We start from the raw sequence: 20300 nt of genomic DNA on the forward strand, positions 1-20300 counted from the left end.
AAAACTTTTTTGGAATCTCTGTGTCACTGCTGCTTGTTCTGGCCTCTTGTTGTCTTTCAGTGTGTTTTCAGAGGTTTTGGTATCACTCGAGGTCGTAACCTCCATTTTCTCAACTGGGTGTTGGATAGTCTTTGGCGGAAAACCTTTTGGAATCTCTGTGTCACTGCTGCTTGTTCTGGCCTCTTGTTGTCTTTCAGTGTGTTTTCAGAGGTTTTGGTATCACTCGAGGTCGTAACCTCCATTTTCTCAACTGGGTGTTGGATAGTCTTTGGCGGAAAACCTTTTTGGAATCTCTGTGTCACTGCTGCTTGTTCTGGCCTCTTGTTGTCTTTCAGTGTGTTTTCAGAGGTTTTGGTATCACTCGAGGTCGTAACCTCCATTTTCTCAACTGGGTGTTGGATAGTCTTTGGCGGAAAACTTTTTTGGAATCTCTGTGTCACTGCTGCTTGTTCTGGCCTCTTGTTGTCTTTCAGTGTGTTTTCAGAGGTTTTGGTATCACTTGAGGTCATATCGTTCGATTTCTGAACTTGGAGTTGGATAGTCCTTGACGAAGAACTTTTTTGGATGCTCTGAGTCACTGCTGTTTCTTTTTTCTCAGTGTCTATTCTCATCCTCTTTGTCTCTGGAGAGTAGCTCTCAGAGTTGTTTTCGCTGCCTCTTGAAATCTGACTGTATCGTCTTTTCAACACAATTTTTTCTTCACAGATTTGTCTTTTTTTCCTTGGTGGAGAGCAGCTGTCCGGACTTCTGCAATTCTGTGCAGCATAATCCAGGGCTCGCTTCCTCTTGAGTGGAAGCTGGAAATGAGTCTCTTCAGAATTTGGCTCTGGATTTTGGCGGTCCATTGTAGTAAAGCCAGCGTAAGCTTGTTGACTTTTGCCGTGTTTATTCTGAGACATCTTGGAGTGTTGATGAAGTGACTGAAGATTCAACTGTTTTAAAATATTTCTCAAGCGTACCTTTGAATGCTTAAGTGTTGCAAATAAACTGCATGAAAGTTTGGGATCCTTACCCCTATTTAAGGATTCGCAGATCAAAGGCATATGAAATCCCTTTGATCACCATGATGATGTCATAACATAATGTAACAGTAACATTCTTTTTTTTTTTAAAATTTGGTGTTATTCTATAGCTTTCGCGCGTGATGTCACGGGAGTTTAGCAAGCCAAACAATGGGATTAAGGAGCAAAAGCAATGGTTCTCCTTGCTGTGTTGTCGGTTGTAATGTTAGATCGCACGATCGGGAAGGGAATAAGCTTGAAAATTGGCTCTCTTTTTATTCTTTCCCCACCTGGAAGCAACGTGAGGGAGCTTGGTTGTTATTAATAGAAGGCATCTAGCCTGGATAGCAGCTGCGAGATGCGCTGATATCCAGTTCGCTACCATCCACAGATATCTGTTGGTGTGCTACAGACATTTTCATTCAGGTAAGTTCTAAATAAGTTCATATTAGGGCTGTTTGATATAACGATATATATCGGATGACGATCGTTTGTTTCGTGGTGTCGCAAAATAAACTGTTTACAGCAATATTTTTTTCATCGTTTTGATGGTCACTGTAGTGGCTATATTAATTTCTTAAAGTTCTCTCTTTCTCTTATATTTAATATAACCACACTACGGACGGACAAGACTGTTTTTATGCGTTGTCATTAGCAACAACTACGGTAAAACCATTCGCTTGTTTATTTTCCACATAAACCTTTCACAAAAAAGATCAATATCCTGTTGAGACTTTTCAAAATAAACTGAATTACGTGAAAGAGTATGCAGAATGTTTATGAATGAGAAGCAAAAGAGAGCCGCCAGGTGCTAAAAAATAAACCTTAGACTCAAACGTTAGAACAGGCCTTTCCCCTCAGCACACCGTGTAATAAATACTCACAAAGAAAACAGCGGCTGTTACAACTTATGTCTAAAAATGTATAGCTTCATGCATCGGTTAAAACACTGGACTCCAAGTACACGATGCCCAGCTGGAAACACTTCACGCAAATGGAGCTGCCCGAGATTCACAGAATTGACAGAAAATGTTAAATTTTTGTGATTTATATCGTTATCCGGACGATAGATGTCTTATATGAGGATATGAGATTTTGGTTATATCGCACAGCCCTAGTATCACACTGTATTGTTGGAAAATGTTAAATGTTACAGTGGGAAAAATGTGTGTGCAATGTGAAATACATACTGTGTTAAAATCAGTATCACTCCTTTCACAGCAGCACCTCTGGAATCTGTTAATCCAGGCCTGACCTCCAGGACGCTCCACTGCTAATGTTTTGTTTCTCTCTAAGAGTGTTTGTGGAGGATTTGGCACAGACACAGACAGACATGAGTGCAAGATGTGCAGTGATTACAGAACACTTGGGCTCATTATCATACCACTATTGAGCTCATAGTGTAAAAATAAGTGAGTGACATTACTTAACAAAAGTCACTGCTTACAGTAGTTTGGAATAAATACATGGGATGATCCATGATTTGGGGAAATTATGGCAACAGTAGTGTTTTTAATGATTTGGGGAAATAAACTGCACGTGGCACACTGGTGTCTGTGGTGTTGGATGCCTTATTACTCTTATGGCCAACAGTTGCTTGCAAATGTGAAGTTGTATTAACTTATAGATTTTGTTTTCTAGGATGCAGGCTCCAGGTGAAGCTAGAAGTTAAACAGACTTAACGTGAAAACCACACTAACATCTCCTAACGCAGGTTTACAGGCCTGGAGCGGAACTACTCCAGGGGAGAAGCCCTGAAACTTTTAATAGAGAATGTGCAACTTTATTGTGTATCTCTAATTGTGTTGAGTTGACGCATGGCAAGAACCATGTGGCAAAAGAGGCCTTTGTGGGGGAGCTTTCATTTTTAAATTGCAGGTACCATGACGTGAGTGGTATGAAAGGAGAGACTGAGGTGTAGGTGCAGACTGAGACTAGGAGAGGAGGCTCCAAGAGGACCAGTGGGAAGCAGGGACCATTTCCAGCACAGCCGACAATCCAGAGAGGAGTTAAGGCAGAGGGCTGTACCACTCGGCTTCCTACAGATCGTCATGAGGAGATTGTGAACAACAGTGAAATCTGAAAAAGGTGGAAAGTGATCCTGTGGTGACATTGAGGAAGACTACGGGGGTGTACGACGTGCTCTGCCCCCAACCCTAGAGCAGAAAAACAGATGTGGATCAGCAACGATAGGAGAAGTGCCTTGCACAAACAACAAACAGGAGGGAATGTCAGAATTGATCATTTAAGATCATTAGCGAGACGCTCACTTCTGCTGTTTCAGCATGACACACGTTAGGTCGTTGATTGATATCATACTTTGTATGGTGTCAGGAAGTGACACACACACACACACACACACACACACACACACACACACACACACATGCTTGTCTTGGTGGTTAAGTGAATTGTGTGCAACCTCTGTTGTCAATAAAAGAGTGAGGCGGAGCAGAGGAGTTGGAGTTGCTTGGACAGGCGAGTGGCAGCTCTGCTCTCCGACGCTCCCCTTGCAAGTAAAACGTACTGAGGTGTCTGTGTGGCTGCTTTCAGTAACAGTTTCTGTTTACCAGCACGGTTGACTTAAACCCAACAGAATCATTCATTGTAAATTACTTCTGATGTTTAAGGAAATATCTACACAGATATGCAGAAACCCACTTTTACTAACAATCACTCCTGTATATTGTAATTTTAGATTGTGATTCTGTGTCAGATGGATAATATACGAGTAGAAAAACCTTTCTACAAAGAATAAGCCATTCCAGATGAAAATAGCATAGCTCAGGTTTTCTGCAACTGCATTTCAGAAACTGAAAAGCATTGTTCTCATCAGAGGAAGCATTACATTGAGAAAGTTTGGGGTCTTGAGCAATGACTTTTTGGGTTCAAAGGGATGAAAAGCTGCTGGAGTGTGTGCTAATGTCTGTAGAAAAAGGTTTTATACAACTGGACGTGTCACTCTCTTTTCAGGAAAGTGAAAATTTGATCTAATCATATTAGAAATGTGTTTCAGACACAGATGTTTCTAGATTTACTATTTTTGGAGAGAGTATAATATTTTGTATAAGGATGAGGGTGTTTATGTATGAAACTGGAACAAAAAGTGAAGATTTCTTACACCGTGGTGCGTAACTCCCTACAAACAAAAGTGCAAACTGGGTCCAGTTATGTCTTGATGCATGCTCAATCATCCAGGTAACTAAATCCCAAAAGGTTCATTCTGTTAGATAAGATAAGATAAGATAAGATAAGACTTTATTGATCCCACGGCGGGGAAATTTTTGTGTTACTTCAGCTCAGTTACAGATAGCAGAAGAAAAATACAAATAAAATACAAACAAATATAAAACACAGAATAGAATAGAATAGAATAAACCTTTATTATCCCACGGATCAGAAATTTTGGTGTTACAGAGCTCTTACAGAAAAGGAAAATAAAATATAAAAGGAAGACACAGGGTGGTCCTATGAACGTAAGCAACCGAAGTTCGTATATACAGGTAACAATGTACAGAATATGTATAGAAAAATTGAGAAAATTGTACGGAGATATGTATAAAATGTAGAGTAAACTAACAAGCTGGTGAGTAAGATGACCAAAGAAATGTTGAGCTGCATTATAGAGTCTGACAGCTGCTGGTAAGAATGACCTGCGGTAGCGCTCCTTCCTACACTGTGGGTGTATAAGTCCACTGCTGAAGGAGCTGCTCAGTGCTCCTACAGTCTCATGCAGGGGGTGGGAGGTGTTGTCCATGATGGATGTTAGCTTAGACAACATCCTCTCCTCCCCAACCTGCTCGATGGACTTCAGCAGACAGTCCAGGACACAGCTGGCCCTCCTGACCAGCTTGTTGAGTTTCCCCCCGTCCCTCTCTGCCATTCCACCACTCCAGCAGACCACAGCATAGAAAATAGCAGACGCCACCACAGTGTCATAAAATGTCCTGAGGAGTGTCCTGTTCACCCCAAAGGATCTCAGCTGCCGTAGCAGGTGGAGACGACTCAGACCCAGTAGGGTCGTTGAAGGAAAAGGAAAAGGGGGACAGGTGAAGTGCATTTCATGTCCCCGGTGCTGTGGGGGGTTGCAGAGAGGTGTGACGAGCTCTGGTGGATGGGGGAGGGAAGGGCTACTGAATCAAACCTGTTAAAAAACTGGTTCAATCTGTTAGCCAGAACCTGGTCTCCAGACTCTGGACCCCCTCCGCTCACAGTGCTCTGTCCAGTGATGGCGTTCGGTCCTCTCCACACACCTCTGGTGTTGCTCTGCTGGAGCTGCTCCTCCACCTTCCTCCTAAAAGGAAGCATTACATTTAGAAAATAAAATACTTGTTTTATATTTGTTTGTATTTTTTTAAGATAATACACTACATACAGTCAGATCCATAAATATTGGGACATCGACACAATTCTAACATTTTTGGCTCCATACACCACCACAATGGATCCCAAATGAAACGAACAAGACGTGCTTTAACTGCAGACTGTCAGCTTTTATTTGAGGGTATTTGCATCAAAATCAGGTGAACGGTGTAGGAATTACGACAGTTTGTATATGTGCCTCCATCAACAATCAACATGCATTTTGAATAAGAAACACTTTTACAAAACCAAAAGCTTCACTGTGCTTAGTGATTTATATGTCTAAACAAACAGGTTCAGTTTGTAACTGAGAGAGCGGCTCGGTGGCGCTGAATTAGATTTCCAATAGAAACACAATTTCATATGTTGTAGTAACAACACACTGCCACAAGATGGCAGCCTAGGCCTACTTTACCATGCTGTTCCAGTAAAAAAGAAAAAGTGACAGAGCCTTGAAAGAGTGACAGTGACACTTTTTATGAACTCATCTGTAATGTGTCACCTTTTCTGTAGAATGAAGAAGTGCTTCTCTTCTTTTAAAGTAAATACAGGCTTACAAAGATCCTCTAAACATGTTTCTGAAATAATCCTAAACACAATCATTAAATCAAAAATGCAAGAAACAATTTTTTTAATCACTCTTCTTCACTTAATTCCTTAACTTATTACAAAAATAAATAAAAACGTTTCTGCTGTCTCACCTCTGTCAGTGTTCATGCTGTTGGAAGAACAGGTGGAGGTGCAGGTGGAACTTTGACTTCACTGTGGTTTGTATGTGCAGGGAGGAGTGTGACATCTCAGAGCAGCAGAGGATTGTGGAGCACGGTGACTCCTGCTGCGATGCCCCCGTCTGAGTGTCCTGAGTTCTTGGTGCTCAGCAGATGGCCCACACACTCATTTATCACCATGTCTTTACCCTGCCTGTAAGAAAACAAAGAAAAGGCTAACATTACAAACAGCCAGCAACCAATCCTTTTTACTCCACCGCCCAAAAACCAGTGACAAACACTAGCTAGTATTAACTTGGAATCAAAGTCCACTAATCCCCAGGCTCCCAGCATAACATACAGTCCAACGCAAACTCCACAAACTGTCTTGCTTCAGCTGACTTTCCTTCACCTTCTCTCCAGAGAATCTGTTGTGCTCTTTTCAGCACGAAGCCACACTCCTGCTCACTGATCGTCACATCTGTTTAACCTGGTCTCAGCAACTTTGTCCCATAGCTTGCACATCCTTTCCACCTCCATCTTTCTTCCCAGCAACCTGATACATACCTTTTCTCCTTCCTTGGAGAAAAGGAATACTTGAAGAGAAAGAACAGCTAAATACTATCATAGTGGAGGTGTAAAATTACTGCTAAAATAGCTCATATGAACCCTGATACTGACCTATGTATTTATCAAAACAAATGATCTGATATTACAAAGAAAACTAATGATTGCTTTTTACAGTATTAGCCCAGAGTGATGTAAGGCAGGGTGGTTAGTCAGCCATAACTTGCTGACAACTTGTATCTGGTAGCTTTTTCACATCCTAATCAATTTTGTTATAGCACTTGCTGAACCTTCTTGGTACCAGCCAGGGTGCGCTGATATCTGGACCCATCACAGCTCGAGAGCGCTCCATCAGAAGATGAGCATCCCAGCTCTGCAATTGAAAACAGACAACAATCACTCCATTCTCTGCTTGTCTTTTTATCATTAGATGTATTTCAGTATTAAAAAGTTCAGTTTATTGGGACACTTTGTGCAAGAAGAATTTTTCCCCCATAAAATAGCCTCTACCATTTCACTAACTTTTGGAATCTTATTTCACTGCTGCTAATAACGTTTTACACTCTGTCACAGGTTTTTTAGCTTCGTTCGTACAAACTTTCTCGTGGTTGAGATTCTTGACCAAACAGCCAGCACACCGACCAGCAGAGCGTGACAATAGTTGGTTTATATTACGCTGAGATTTGACAGACAGAGACAGAAGAATGAAGGAGAACAACACAGAGTCACGCTGTCAAGGAGAACCTGGACGGTAGATTCAGCAGTTTGGCTTGAAACTTGCAAACTGTTTTAACTTGTTATGTCCAATTAAGTTTTCCTTCCAGGGTGCTCGCCAGTTTTCTTTCACTTGTTTCCTGTTCCTGCCAGCAGAATGCACACACAGCTGCAGTAACTACACACAAATGCAGACACTTGGCTGTCTTCAGCAACAAAAACGCCATCAAAAAAGTCACATTATCAGAGCAACATCAGAGAAACAATAAAGTCTAACCATGGAAGGTTTTATAAATATATGCATAAAAACACAAAACAAATAACATCAACAATGAGCACCTTTCGTTTTGCTGAAAGTGATATAGCTTTCTGTTCCCATCAACTGAAACCACCAACATTTCAGGTGTGCATGCTGGGCAGCTGAAGCTGACATCACAGCACAGCTGCTCTTCCTCATCAAGAAAGCTGTGCTGCAGTGCAATCAACTATTACATTTAGGCAAAGATTACTTTTCATCCCTAAATGATTGACGGTCAGAAACTCTGACCTTGTCTCTACAGACAGCAGAGAGCTGCTGCCTTTCTGTGGGTAGCAGTTCATTTTTACCCATCACCCCAGTTAAATTTCACTGGGGTCTGTCTCATTTATATGCCAGAACCAACACTTTGAAGCACTTTTCTTTGATCACTTGTAGCTCAATGGAGACACACATTTATGATCAGGTCCCCCAGTTTCAGACACACTTGCACAAGCACACAGATGACCAATATCTCACAGTGGTTTAACACAGTTCTGTCTGGGCTAAAGTACAGACATCGAACGCTATGACAGCGGAGTGTGCAGATGATCTCATTACTGTCTAAAAATGGATAACAAAACCGAAGGAGTGCTGAATCATTGACAAATACAGAGTAACAGGTGTGTAGCATCGCTAACTAGGTAGCAACAAGCCTCTAACACAGCGTGTATGCTAGCGGCTAATCTAGCAAAGAAATGAACAGAGTGGTTTTAGGTGTTGTAGAAGGATAAGATGATAAGCTGTGTGTCTTTTTCAGAATGACCTGCTTGTATTTACCTTCATTGAAGGAGTGGTCAGTGTGGGTATAGCCATGAGGCAAAAAAGACAGCTGAAGCTGAAGAGTGTGGTGAAAACATGGTGCCGCTGCCGCCAGCAGGTTTCCAAGCAGGGATTCGGGTAGCAGGAAGGCTTTGGTAAGCCCTCCAACATCCAGTCCCATTTTGTGAATGCCAATAAAAAAATAGCTAGGTGTCCATGTGTAATTTGTGTGGAACAATATTGCACAAGAAGCTTAATAGATTTAGAAAAACGATAACAAAAAAAAAATAAAAAATTGAAGAACAAAAGATAAATGTCCTTTTTTTTCCGAAATTTACTCGCCCTGCTGAGTGGTGTACAGCGTTAAGAGGCCAGCATTCGGACTCCAGAGTTTAACGACCCTAGTTCGAGTCTCTGATAGTAGTCCGTCTGCTAGAGCAGGGTAGGCCCAGAGTGAAAGACGAAGCTCAAGCCTGCCTCCATTTTTCTCTCTCTCTTTTTTTTTCATTTCTTTTTACTTTTTTCAAGCCGCAATTAAAAGCTCAGGGAAACACTTAGTTTTAAGGCGGCCTTTAAGGCACCCTATATATCAGTCCATACAGCGGTAAGGGCCAATCTCATGTATCAGTTACACATATATCAACGAAGGAAGAAAACAGGCCCAAACCAAAGAGGTGTGCAGGGAAAAAATCAGGTGTGAGTGTGTGAAATTTACTAAGTATTGGAGTGCAAAAATGCCTGGTCTCCAGCTCATTTCCAAAAGGCTGGGTGCGTGATGTGCGCGTTGTGGTCTTTAAATAGAGGAATTTTCCCGCTTTTGTTTGCCCGTCATGTGGCCACATGTGGCGGGCTAGCAGCTTAGTAACATAGAGGCCCGGGTTCGAGCCCTACGCTCACCTCACCTACCCTACCTCTCTATGTTCATCTGCTAGGGGGAGGTCCAGGCAGGGGACCTTGGAGTGAAAATTCCAAGGCCTGGACTTCCCCTGATTTTCATTTTTCTCTGTGTTTTTTCTTTTACCTGCCAGCAACAAACAGCCCAGCCCCATTTATGGGACCTCCTTCTTGTCATGGCTACCAAGGACCACGCTTTTTCTGCCAACAAGTCATTGCCTGACAAATAATTATTTCCTATGTTTCCCTAGGGGCTTTTTTTAATCTCCAATATCTTTACATATCTTGCTAGATAGACTTCCCTCAACAGGGTTTACAAACGCCTTATTCTCTTTGTCCACTTCAAATAACTTTAAACAACTATTCTTAGATTTCTTGCAACATCTGCTGTCCTCTTGCACAGATTACGCTTTTTAAAAAACAAACAAACACTTTTTTTTTTTAACGTCAACCACATTTTTGGAACTAGATAAATAAAGCATATATAAAAGTCACTACCAAAAACTCATTGCAGCTTCTACCTTGTTATAGGAATGTTGTTTGTGGCTCAAGATGACTTGATTTCATCCATGAAGGATACATTTGATATATGTTTTCACATATTATAGACCAACAAGTTATTATAGCAGTTTAAATACGAGCGATCGGTTTTTGGAAGACGATCATTTTTTTAGCACAACACCGCTAAGCACCAACTCATCCATCCTTTCTCCTTTTCTTCTTTTCATGCCGCCACCATGGGAAGCGCCCACAAATGTGTCATTTCACACTGGCAGCAGGCTCGCAGAGCTAGCTGTGGTGCTTGTTCTTCTTCTCTGACTTTGCTGTTTTACCGTGTTTAGATAACGTGCCATCCGCAAACAGTCGCGCTCATTTTCGTGCTTTAGCTTTGTACTCACGCGCACACACACGTGCACACACACACACACACACACACACACACACACACACACGTGTGTGTTAGTTTAGTCTGTTTCAACCTCTCTTCGTGTGGAAACACACATATCTAGAACTATTCTTTAAGGATGTCTGCATTTCACACAACTGTCTAATAGGATAAAATAATTGACATTGTATACCCAAAGGTCAAGTCTGGATAAACGTGTATATGATCTCCAACTTGAATGCAAAGCCAAGGCATATAATTGTGTGGTGTGTCAACTCTAATGTGTTTCCTCTCTGTGCAGGGGATGACTGAAGCTATCACCTTGCTAATCCTTGCTGTCCAAACTGGCCTCATTGAGCTGCAGGTCATCCACAGAGCCTTCCTCCTCTCTATCGTCCTCTTTATTGTTGCTGCTTCCATCCTGCAGTCCATGCTGGAGATAGCTGATCCTATAGTCCTAGCCCTGGGAGCATCTAGAGGCAACTAAGATAATATACCAAAGACTTTTTTCACGTGTTTATTTTTAAGAAAACTCTGTGTCCCACTGTTTGTTTTATTTTTACTGATCATAAACAACTATTAATAACTATGGGCAGTTAGTTAATTATCACAGAATTCATTATCTATGGTCATCAGTACAACTCATGCTAACATCATAAATTAAGTAATACTACGGTGTACTGTCCTTCTTTCTTCATTCCTAAACAGGCAGTTTGTCTTTTGACATCAATCTGACTGAAAGTGTGTTTGCAAAGCCTGCTATCAACCTGCCTGCTTTCTCATATGCTGGTTTTGCTGCCCGTCCCGTAGGAGTTTGTGGAAGCACTTCCGTGCAGTTTCTCTCTGTCTCTTCCTGCTGATCTTTCCAGCGTACATGGCTTATATGATCTGCCAGTTCTTCCACATGGACTTCTGGCTTCTCATCATCATCTCCTCCTCAATCCTCACCTCTCTCCAGGTAACACACAACCGCATCGCAGTGTGCAAAAACGTTAAATTAAATAGTTTAAACTTGCTCTACCCAAACAGTTCAGCCCAATAATAATTAAACATGTATATTTGCTTGTTTTTAATTCCATAATAACTCTGAAACACTCTACCGCCAGGTGCTTGGCACTCTGTTGATCTGTTGTTCTCTTCATGGTGGAGGAGTTTCGTAAAGCTCCAGTGTAGAACATGGATGAAGTCATATATTGTGTAAATGGGAGCTACAGATTGCTGGAGTTTCTGCTATGTCACACACACACACACACCAACTCTTTGCTAAGTTCTGACTGTAAACAGACACTGTCATGTAATGCATCAGCACTGTCTCTGCCTCACTGTCAGTGATTTGTTACCTCACCAGGTTGCGGTGTGCGTGGTGTGCTATGGTGTATCAGAGACTGTATTTGGCGAGTGGAGTGTGATGGGAAGCACCATCATCTTGGTCCACTCGTACTATAACGTCTGGCTCAGAGCCCAGCTGGGCTGGCAGAGCTTCCTGCTCAGGAGAGATGCTGTAAACAAGATAAAAAGCCTCCCTACAGCTAGCAATACACAGCTGGAGCAGTATAATGACATCTGTGCTATCTGCTTCCAGGTATGAACAGTTTTATGTTTATCTAAAGAGGATGCATGACCCAGACTTAATCTGGGGCTTTAAAAGCTAGGCTAATGTGAAATTTGATTTGTTCCAGGACATGACCAGTGCTGTGTTCACTCCGTGCAGTCATTTCTTCCACGCTGGCTGTCTGATGCCCTCTCTGTCGTTCACAACCAAGAGCCAATCACCAACTAACGGTGGAGCTACCCAAGGTACACCTGCAGCCAATCAGAACCCTGCAGGACAGGAAGAAGGCACTCTACTGGATGACAGGAAAGAGGGAGCGTCAGTAGAGCAGGAGGGAGATAATGAAACTGCCACATCAGCTGGGGAAACCTCCGCTTCCACCTCCCCACTGGCATGTCTGCTCCCCTGCCCATCGTCAAACCTCCATTATCATCTTCCTCTTGTTCTTCTTCTCCTCTTGCAACTGATTCTGTGCTGCACCAGTCCCCTGCAGATCACCCTTCTGCATCTTCTTTCTCTACCTCTTACACATCAGACACACCCGACGCTCCTGCATCTCTCTGCCATTCTGTCTCCACCTTTCACCAACCAACTTCACAGGTACTGACCTAAGCAGAGGCGAACCCTGCTAAATCCGAATCCCCCCCTCAGCTAAAATCAGTCTCCCTTGTGGACAGCCAGGCAAACTCTACTGGTCCATCATCACAATCTAACCCACCAACTCCCCATTCAGTGGAACCTCCTCCACACCCCTCCACCTCCTCCTCCATTCAACCCCTGAGCTCCATTTTAACACACACACAACATACATACATGCATATATAATTACACAATCTAAATAATCCCCTATTCTACTTGTCCAGCTGTTTGCTGTTGGCTTTCCCATCATGTCCAACTTCATATCCATGTTATGTTTCAAATGATCTAAAACAATCTCTAAGCAGAAATTCATCACTCGGCATTAAAAAATGTAAAAAAAAGAGGACAATGATCGCAGCTTTACAAAATGTTAGTACTCGTTAGGCAGTTGTCTTGGAGCAGTGAAACGTATCCCATGATAGGTGTAACCCATGCCAGCAGTGATTTCATCACAGGTGCAGTTGTTTTCCACATGTTCTTTCACAGGGATTCAAATTTAATACAAAAACAGGATGCACTAATCTCATCTCAGAATGAATTGGGAATTTTACACCATGTCCAGAAAATGTGAAAATCGGATTTCCATCACGGCTTTTTCTTTCTTTTTTTCTCCCTACAGTCATGCTTTTACCCCTTACCTTTTGATGCCCGACATTTAGGGCGATGGTTGCTCCTGCCTTTGTTTGTACAGCTTTAACTTTCACCGCTGTATATTTCGTAGTGTTTGGGTGCCACGATTTATCTAAAAATTGATCAGACTATCGATTACTGATGGTTGTATTTTATACCGTGACAAAGTCTTAACATTTCATAACGTCTAGAAATTCTCCACATTTTTTGTTTTTCACTGCTGGGTGTCAGTAGTGTTGTGATTTAGTGAATACTGAGCGTTAGCAGACTGAATGTTGTTTATTGACATTCACATGACCTAAAGCCTGGTGCTAAGCAGAGGACACATGGTATGGTCTAGCTGAGGGGTGCAGTGTGAACTCTTGGTTCACATTGAAGAACTTACATGTGTCAAGCTTTTGCTTTTATACTACTTCAATATCTGATTCAGACTTGTTTGGCTGGTCCCAGCAGAAAAAACTGTTCTATTCCTCATCGCCAAACTTTTGTATTACTGTTAAAGCAACTTTATTGTTAAGGTCATTTTTACATTACTGCTTTATTGGATACCACACGCTGCAAATGGACTAAGGGGAAGATGGAGAGACGAGGTATAAATTAGTCCACAGAGCCGAAAAGGAGCTCGGATTTTGGCCTCATTAGCTCTAGTTTATGGTTCTCACTCGCGCTTACCGTTGCAAGCTTAGCTCACTCACAGATCAACCAATCATTCACATTGTTGGTTGCTGATGGCAGGAGCCAATCAGCTCCTTTCATTAGAGACCCTGTATTTTCTAAGACCATTAGCGTTTTCCTGCTCGTCAGTCAGTTTACTCCATAAATTGTTGATACCAGCAAACTGAGCCACAGCTTCTTTTTTCCCCACAAAAACACACTCTTTCTTTTTGCTACTGCATTTAGCAGATGAAGCACGGCGAGGAAGAAATATGCTTTGAAACGAGTGTGAAAGACTGATAACTTTAGGATGCCAAGTCCTGATGCACACTTATATGTAGACCTTGCTGCCACTCTGACCACAGAACGTGTTTGTCCCCAGTGTGCTATAACCTTGCAACCAATGTGTTTTTTCTACCTTGTTTTTTTCTTTTGGGGTTATATTTGCACTAATGTCATTTTTTACTAGCAATGATCCAAAGCTGTTCTGTGGATGTCGGCAACCAAATACCCTCTGATGTCTGTGTACGAGGAAACGGCCCAATCTGTTTGTGTGTAATGAACACAAATGTTGCTCTGTACGTAATCTATATTAAACCAGAGGTGTGTTGATAAATATATATATATATATATACATATACATAAGTAAGACGAGGGCTTGGTTTCTCCAAAGTTTCCTTTCTTTGTTTCTTCACGTGCCTGAGAGCAAAGAGAATTTTTGGATAAGAAGCTGCTGGGAAATCAAGCCCTCTGATCTTTGAGACCAGCCAGTGTTGCTGCTTCTCCAGTCTATATGACGCATCTTTTAAGCTGGTGTGATCACTCTGCTGCCCTCTACTGTTAGGAGTGGGCTCAGCATGGAGACGCATTAATTAGCGCTCAGCAGTATTACTTACTAGCACTATTATTAAAGGTCTTATTAGTATGAATGACCATATTCTTGACATTGGGAAGCGTGGGCTGCAGGGTTGAGAATGAATACACGATCAGTGTAGGATCAAACCTGACCAACGCTGCTTTGACTTTTTGTGTTCATTTTTTTAAAGAGATGAAATGGAGAGTTTGATGTATTTTGCACATGGTCAAAGGAATTTGCAAAGAAAAGCGTCTGGACTTCTTTGAGTTGCTTGAAGACGTTTCACCTCTCATCCGAGAAGCTTCTTCAGTTCTAAGGTCAAATGGCCGAGAGTCCCAGATCTATGTCCACTGTGAGCGACCATCTTTGAACAGAGGCGGTGGTTTACGACACCAACTGTCTGCCATCTATAATCCAGTTTTGAGTTCCCTCCCCAGACGACTTAACGCCCACTCACATCCTGGGCCATCTGACCTCAGGAATTCACATGACAAGGTGGGGCCAGGTTTCACAATGAGCTCACCCGAAACCTTGGCTGATTAGGTCCCACACCCGCTTTCACACCTTGGCGCATGTGATTAGAGGATCACCAGGGGGTCCTTTGTCCCTCCTTGGGGGGATACTCCCACTGGGTTTAAATCTGGGACTCTCGGCCATTTGACCTTAGAACTGAAGAAGCTTCTCGGATGAGAGGTGAAACGTCTTCAAGCAACTCAAAGAAGTCCAGACGCTTTTCTTTGCAAATTCCTTTGACTACGATGACCTGGATGACTGAGAACCTTCACAGACGTATTTTGCACATGTTCTTCTGAAAGGTGAACCTAAGGGCTTTTCTGTACACACCTTCTTATTTTAATACCAACACCATTCCTTTGACGTTGATTTTTTTTTTTTTCGAACTGCTGTTCGATATTGTTGCCTTTGACTGACAGATGTGTAGAGATGAATTGTAGTTGTGGGGCTGCTCTCCCCGACACTCCCTGCAGATTTTTGTTTAAGATGAATTGTTTTTGTCCATTGAGTTTGTCCAAACACAGCTTTAGGACCTGGTCTGTTTAATCTGGCTCTCAGTGCCATTTCTTTTCTGTTAAAATGCTTCATGTTTGTTTTTTTGGACTTTATGCCTGTCATTGCCTTGGATTGCCTTGCATTTGTGTTCATTACACACAAACAGATTGGGCCGTTTCCTCGTACACAGACATCAGAGGGTATTTGGTTGCCGACATCCACAGAACAGCTTTGGATCATTGCTAGTAAAAAATGACATTAGTGCAAATATAACCCCAAAAGAAAAAAACAAGGTAGAAAAAACACATTGGTTGCAAGGTTATAGCACACTGGGGACAAACACGTTCTGTGGTCAGAGTGGCAGCAAGGTCTACATATAAGTGTGCATCAGGACTTGGCATCCTAAAGTTATCAGTCTTTCACACTCGTTTCAAAGCATATTTCTTCCTCGCCGTGCTTCATCTGCTAAATGCAGTAGCAAAAAGAAAGAGTGTGTTTTTGTGGGGAAAAAAGAAGCTGTGGCTCAGTTTGCTGGTATCAACAATTTATGGAGTAAACTGACTGACGAGCAGGAAAACGCTAATGGTCTTAGAAAATACAGGGTCTCTAATGAAAGGAGCTGATTGGCTCCTGCCATCAGCAACCAACAATGTGAATGATTGGTTGATCTGTGAGTGAGCTAAGCTTGCAACGGTAAGCGCGAGTGAGAACCATAAACTAGAGCTAATGAGGCCAAAATCCGAGCTCCTTTTCGGCTCTGTGGACTAATTTATACCTCGTCTCTCCATCTTCCCCTTAGTCCATTTGCAGCGTGTGGTATCCAATAAAGCAGTAATGTAAAAATGACCTTAACAATAAAGTTGCTTTAACAGTAATACAAAAGTTTGGCGATGAGGAATAGAACAGTTTTTTCTGCTGGGACCAGCCAAACAAGTCTGAATCAGATATTGAAGTAGTATAAAAGCAAAAGCTTGACACATGTAAGTTCTTCAATGTGAACCAAGAGTTCACACTGCACCCCTCAGCTAGACCATACCATGTGTCCTCTGCTTAGCACCAGGCTTTAGGTCATGTGAATGTCAATAAACAACATTCAGTCTGCTAACGCTCAGTATTCACTAAATCACAACACTACTGACACCCAGCAGTGAAAAACAAAAAATGTGGAGAATTTCTAGACGTTATGAAATGTTAAGACTTTGTCACGGTATAAAATACAACCATCAGTAATCGATAGTCTGATCAATTTTTAGATAAATCGTGGCACCCAAACACTACGAAATATACAGCGGTGAAAGTTAAAGCTGTACAAACAAAGGCAGGAGCAACCATCGCCCTAAATGTCGGGCATCAAAAGGTAAGGGGTAAAAGCATGACTGTAGGGAGAAAAAGAAAGAAAAAAAAAAAGCCGTGATGGAAATCCGATTTTCACATTTTCTGGACATGGTGTAAAATTCCCAATTCATTCTGAGATGAGATTAGTGCATCCTGTTTTTGTATTAAATTTGAATCCCTGTGAAAGAACATGTGGAAAACAACTGCACCTGTGATGAAATCACTGCTGGCATGGGTTACACCTATCATGGGATACGTTTCACTGCTCCAAGACAACTGCCTAACGAGTACTAACATTTTGTAAAGCTGCGATCATTGTCCTCTTTTTTTTACATTTTTTAATGCCGAGTGATGAATTTCTGCTTAGAGATTGTTTTAGATCATTTGAAACATAACATGGATATGAAGTTGGACATGATGGGAAAGCCAACAGCAAACAGCTGGACAAGTAGAATAGGGGATTATTTAGATTGTGTAATTATATATGCATGTATGTATGTTGTGTGTGTGTTAAAATGGAGCTCAGGGGTTGAATGGAGGAGGAGGTGGAGGACGTGGAGGAGGTTCCACTGAATGGGGAGTTGGTGGGTTAGATTGTGATGATGGACCAGTAGAGTTTGCCTGGCTGTCCACAAGGGAGACTGATTTTAGCTGAGGGGGGGATTCGGATTTAGCAGGGTTCGCCTCTGCTTAGGTCAGTACCTGTGAAGTTGGTTGGTGAAAGGTGGAGACAGAATGGCAGAGAGATGCAGAGGCGCGGGTGTGTCTGATGTGTAAGAGGTAGAGAAAGAAGATGCAGAAGGGTGATCTGCAGGGGACTGGTGCAGCACAGAATCAGTTGCAAGAGGAGAAGAAGAACAAGAGGAAGATGATAATGGAGGTTTGACGATGGGCAGGGGAGCAGACATGCCAGTGGGGGAGGTGGAAGAGGAGGTTTCCCCAGCTGATGTGGCAGTTTCATTATCTCCCTCCTGCTCTACTGACGCTCCCTCTTTCCTGTCATCCAGTAGAGTGCCTTCTTCCTGTCCTGCAGGGTTCTGATTGGCTGCAGGTGTACCTTGGGTAGCTCCACCGTTAGTTGGTGATTGGCTCTTGGTTGTGAACGACAGAGAGGGCATCAGACAGCCAGCGTGGAAGAAATGACTGCACGGAGTGAACACAGCACTGGTCATGTCCTGGAACAAATCAAATTTCACATTAGCCTAGCTTTTAAAGCCCCAGATTAAGTCTGGGTCATGCATCCTCTTTAGATAAACATAAAAACTGTTCATACCTGGAAGCAGATAGCACAGATGTCATTATACTGCTCCAGCTGTGTATTGCTAGCTGTAGGGAGGCTTTTTATCTTGTTTACAGCATCTCTCCTGAGCAGGAAGCTCTGCCAGCCCAGCTGGGCTCTGAGCCAGACGTTATAGTACGAGTGGACCAAGATGATGGTGCTTCCCATCACACTCCACTCGCCAAATACAGTCTCTGATACACCATAGCACACCACGCACACCGCAACCTGGTGAGGTAACAAATCACTGACAGTGAGGCAGAGACAGTGCTGATGCATTACATGACAGTGTCTGTTTACAGTCAGAACTTAGCAAAGAGTTGGTGTGTGTGTGTGTGACACATAGCAGAAACTCCAGCAATCTGTAGCTCCCATTTACACAATATATGACTTCATCCATGTTCTACACTGGAGCTTTACGAAACTCCTCCACCATGAAGAGAACAACAGATCAACAGAGTGCCAAGCACCTGGCGGTAGAGTGTTTCAGAGTTATTATGGAATTAAAAAACAAGCAAATATACATGTTTAATTATTATTGGGCTGAACTGTTTGGGTAGAGCAAGTTTAAACTATTTAATTTAACGTTTTTGCACACTGCGATGCGGTTGTGTGTTACCTGGAGAGAGGTGAGGATTGAGGAGGAGATGATGATGAGAAGCCAGAAGTCCATGTGGAAGAACTGGCAGATCATATAAGCCATGTACGCTGGAAAGATCAGCAGGAAGAGACAGAGAGAAACTGCACGGAAGTGCTTCCACAAACTCCTACGGGACGGGCAGCAAAACCAGCATATGAGAAAGCAGGCAGGTTGATAGCAGGCTTTGCAAACACACTTTCAGTCAGATTGATGTCAAAAAGACAAACTGCCTGTTTAGGAATGAAGAAAGAAGGACAGTACACCGTAGTATTACTTAATTTATGATGTTAGCATGAGTTGTACTGATGACCATAGATAATGAATTCTGTGATAATTAACTAACTGCCCATAGTTATTAATAGTTGTTTATGATCAGTAAAAATAAAACAAACAGTGGGACACAGAGTTTTCTTAAAAATAAACACGTGAAAAAAGTCTTTGGTATATTATCTTAGTTGCCTCTAGATGCTCCCAGGGCTAGGACTATAGGATCAGCTATCTCCAGCATGGACTGCAGGATGGAAGCAGCAACAATAAAGAGGACGATAGAGAGGAGGAAGGCTCTGTGGATGACCTGCAGCTCAATGAGGCCAGTTTGGACAGCAAGGATTAGCAAGGTGATAGCTTCAGTCATCCCCCTGCACAGAGAGGAAACACATTAGAGTTGACACACCACACAATTATATGCCTTGGCTTTGCATTCAAGTTGGAGATCATATACACGTTTATCCAGACTTGACCTTTGGGTATACAATGTCAATTATTTTATCCTATTAGACAGTTGTGTGAAATGCAGACATCCTTAAAGAATAGTTCTAGATATGTGTGTTTCCACACGAAGAGAGGTTGAAACAGACTAAACTAACACACACGTGTGTGTGTGTGTGTGTGTGTGTGTGTGTGTGTGTGTGTGTGTGTGTGTGCACGTGTGTGTGCGCGTGAGTACAAAGCTAAAGCACGAAAATGAGCGCGACTGTTTGCGGATGGCACGTTATCTAAACACGGTAAAACAGCAAAGTCAGAGAAGAAGAACAAGCACCACAGCTAGCTCTGCGAGCCTGCTGCCAGTGTGAAATGACACATTTGTGGGCGCTTCCCATGGTGGCGGCATGAAAAGAAGAAAAGGAGAAAGGATGGATGAGTTGGTGCTTAGCGGTGTTGTGCTAAAAAATGATCGTCTTCCAAAACCGATCGTCAGTATTTAAACTGCTATAATAACTTGTTGGTCTATAATATGTGAAAACATATATCAAATGTATCCTTCATGGATGAAATCAAGTCATCTTGAGCCACAAACAACATTCCTATAACAAGGTAGAAGCTGCAATGAGTTTTTGGTAGTGACTTTTATATATGCTTTATTTATCTAGTTCAAAAATGTGGTTGACGTAAAAAAAAAAAAAAAAAGTGTTTGTTTGTTTTTTAAAAAGCGTAATCTGTGCAAGAGGACAGCAGATGTTGCAAGAAATCTAAGAATAGTTGTTTAAAGTTATTTGAAGTGGACAAAGAGAATAAGGCG

General features: G+C 42.3%; 2 protein-coding genes and 2 long non-coding RNA genes across 4 annotated transcripts; 2 read left to right on the forward strand and 2 right to left on the reverse strand.

Annotated features, from left to right (window-relative positions):
- Positions 1-4367: 4367 nt before the first annotated feature.
- On the reverse strand, positions 4368-6905 carry LOC120435311. Its single transcript, XR_005609652.1, has 2 exons — positions 6065-6905; positions 4368-5295 (listed from the first exon to the last, which is right to left on the reverse strand). It is a non-coding gene; the product is annotated as an uncharacterized LOC120435311 (long non-coding RNA).
- An 802-nt stretch (positions 6906-7707) lies between these two features.
- LOC120435313 lies at positions 7708-9401 on the forward strand. Its single transcript, XR_005609654.1, has 2 exons — positions 7708-8269; positions 8407-9401. It is a non-coding gene; the product is annotated as an uncharacterized LOC120435313 (long non-coding RNA).
- Positions 9402-10499: 1098 nt separating this feature from the next.
- Positions 10500-12521, forward strand: LOC120435316 (RING finger protein 145-like). Its single transcript, XM_039604689.1, has 5 exons — positions 10500-10552; positions 10999-11146; positions 11537-11770; positions 11868-12131; positions 12474-12521. The coding sequence occupies exons 2-5, from the start codon at positions 11063-11065 to the stop codon at positions 12519-12521; spliced, it is 630 nt and encodes a 209-aa protein (XP_039460623.1). The 5' UTR covers positions 10500-10552; positions 10999-11062.
- A 5036-nt stretch (positions 12522-17557) lies between these two features.
- On the reverse strand, positions 17558-19607 carry LOC120435317 (RING finger protein 145-like). The gene is made up of 5 exons (XM_039604690.1): positions 19522-19607; positions 19356-19419; positions 18761-18908; positions 18136-18369; positions 17558-18037 (listed from the first exon to the last, which is right to left on the reverse strand). Exons 3-5 carry the CDS (start codon positions 18842-18844, stop codon positions 17558-17560), a joined length of 798 nt encoding a protein of 265 aa, XP_039460624.1. The 5' UTR covers positions 18845-18908; positions 19356-19419; positions 19522-19607.
- Between the last annotated feature and the right edge of the window lie 693 nt (positions 19608-20300).

Source organism: Oreochromis aureus, linkage group 20, assembly GCF_013358895.1.
Source record: "Oreochromis aureus strain Israel breed Guangdong linkage group 20, ZZ_aureus, whole genome shotgun sequence".
Taxonomy (NCBI): domain Eukaryota; kingdom Metazoa; phylum Chordata; class Actinopteri; order Cichliformes; family Cichlidae; genus Oreochromis; species Oreochromis aureus.

What these genes read in the sequence shown, in the direction of transcription:
- LOC120435316 (XM_039604689.1), top strand. Translation starts at nt 11,063, where the DNA reads ATGGCTTATATGATCTGCCAGTTCTTCCACATGGACTTCTGGCTTCTC. An exon ending in TCTGTGCTATCTGCTTCCAG is followed by an intron (nt 11,771 to 11,867) that starts GTATGAACAGTT and finishes GATTTGTTCCAG; the next exon opens with GACATGACCAGTGCTGTGTT. An exon ending in CCGCTTCCACCTCCCCACTG is followed by an intron (nt 12,132 to 12,473) that starts GCATGTCTGCTC and finishes CTCCCCATTCAG; the next exon opens with TGGAACCTCCTCCACACCCC.
- LOC120435317 (XM_039604690.1), bottom strand. Translation starts at nt 18,844, where the DNA reads ATGGCTTATATGATCTGCCAGTTCTTCCACATGGACTTCTGGCTTCTC. An exon ending in CAATCCTCACCTCTCTCCAG is followed by an intron (nt 18,370 to 18,760) that starts GTAACACACAAC and finishes TTACCTCACCAG; the next exon opens with GTTGCGGTGTGCGTGGTGTG. An exon ending in TCTGTGCTATCTGCTTCCAG is followed by an intron (nt 18,038 to 18,135) that starts GTATGAACAGTT and finishes GATTTGTTCCAG; the next exon opens with GACATGACCAGTGCTGTGTT.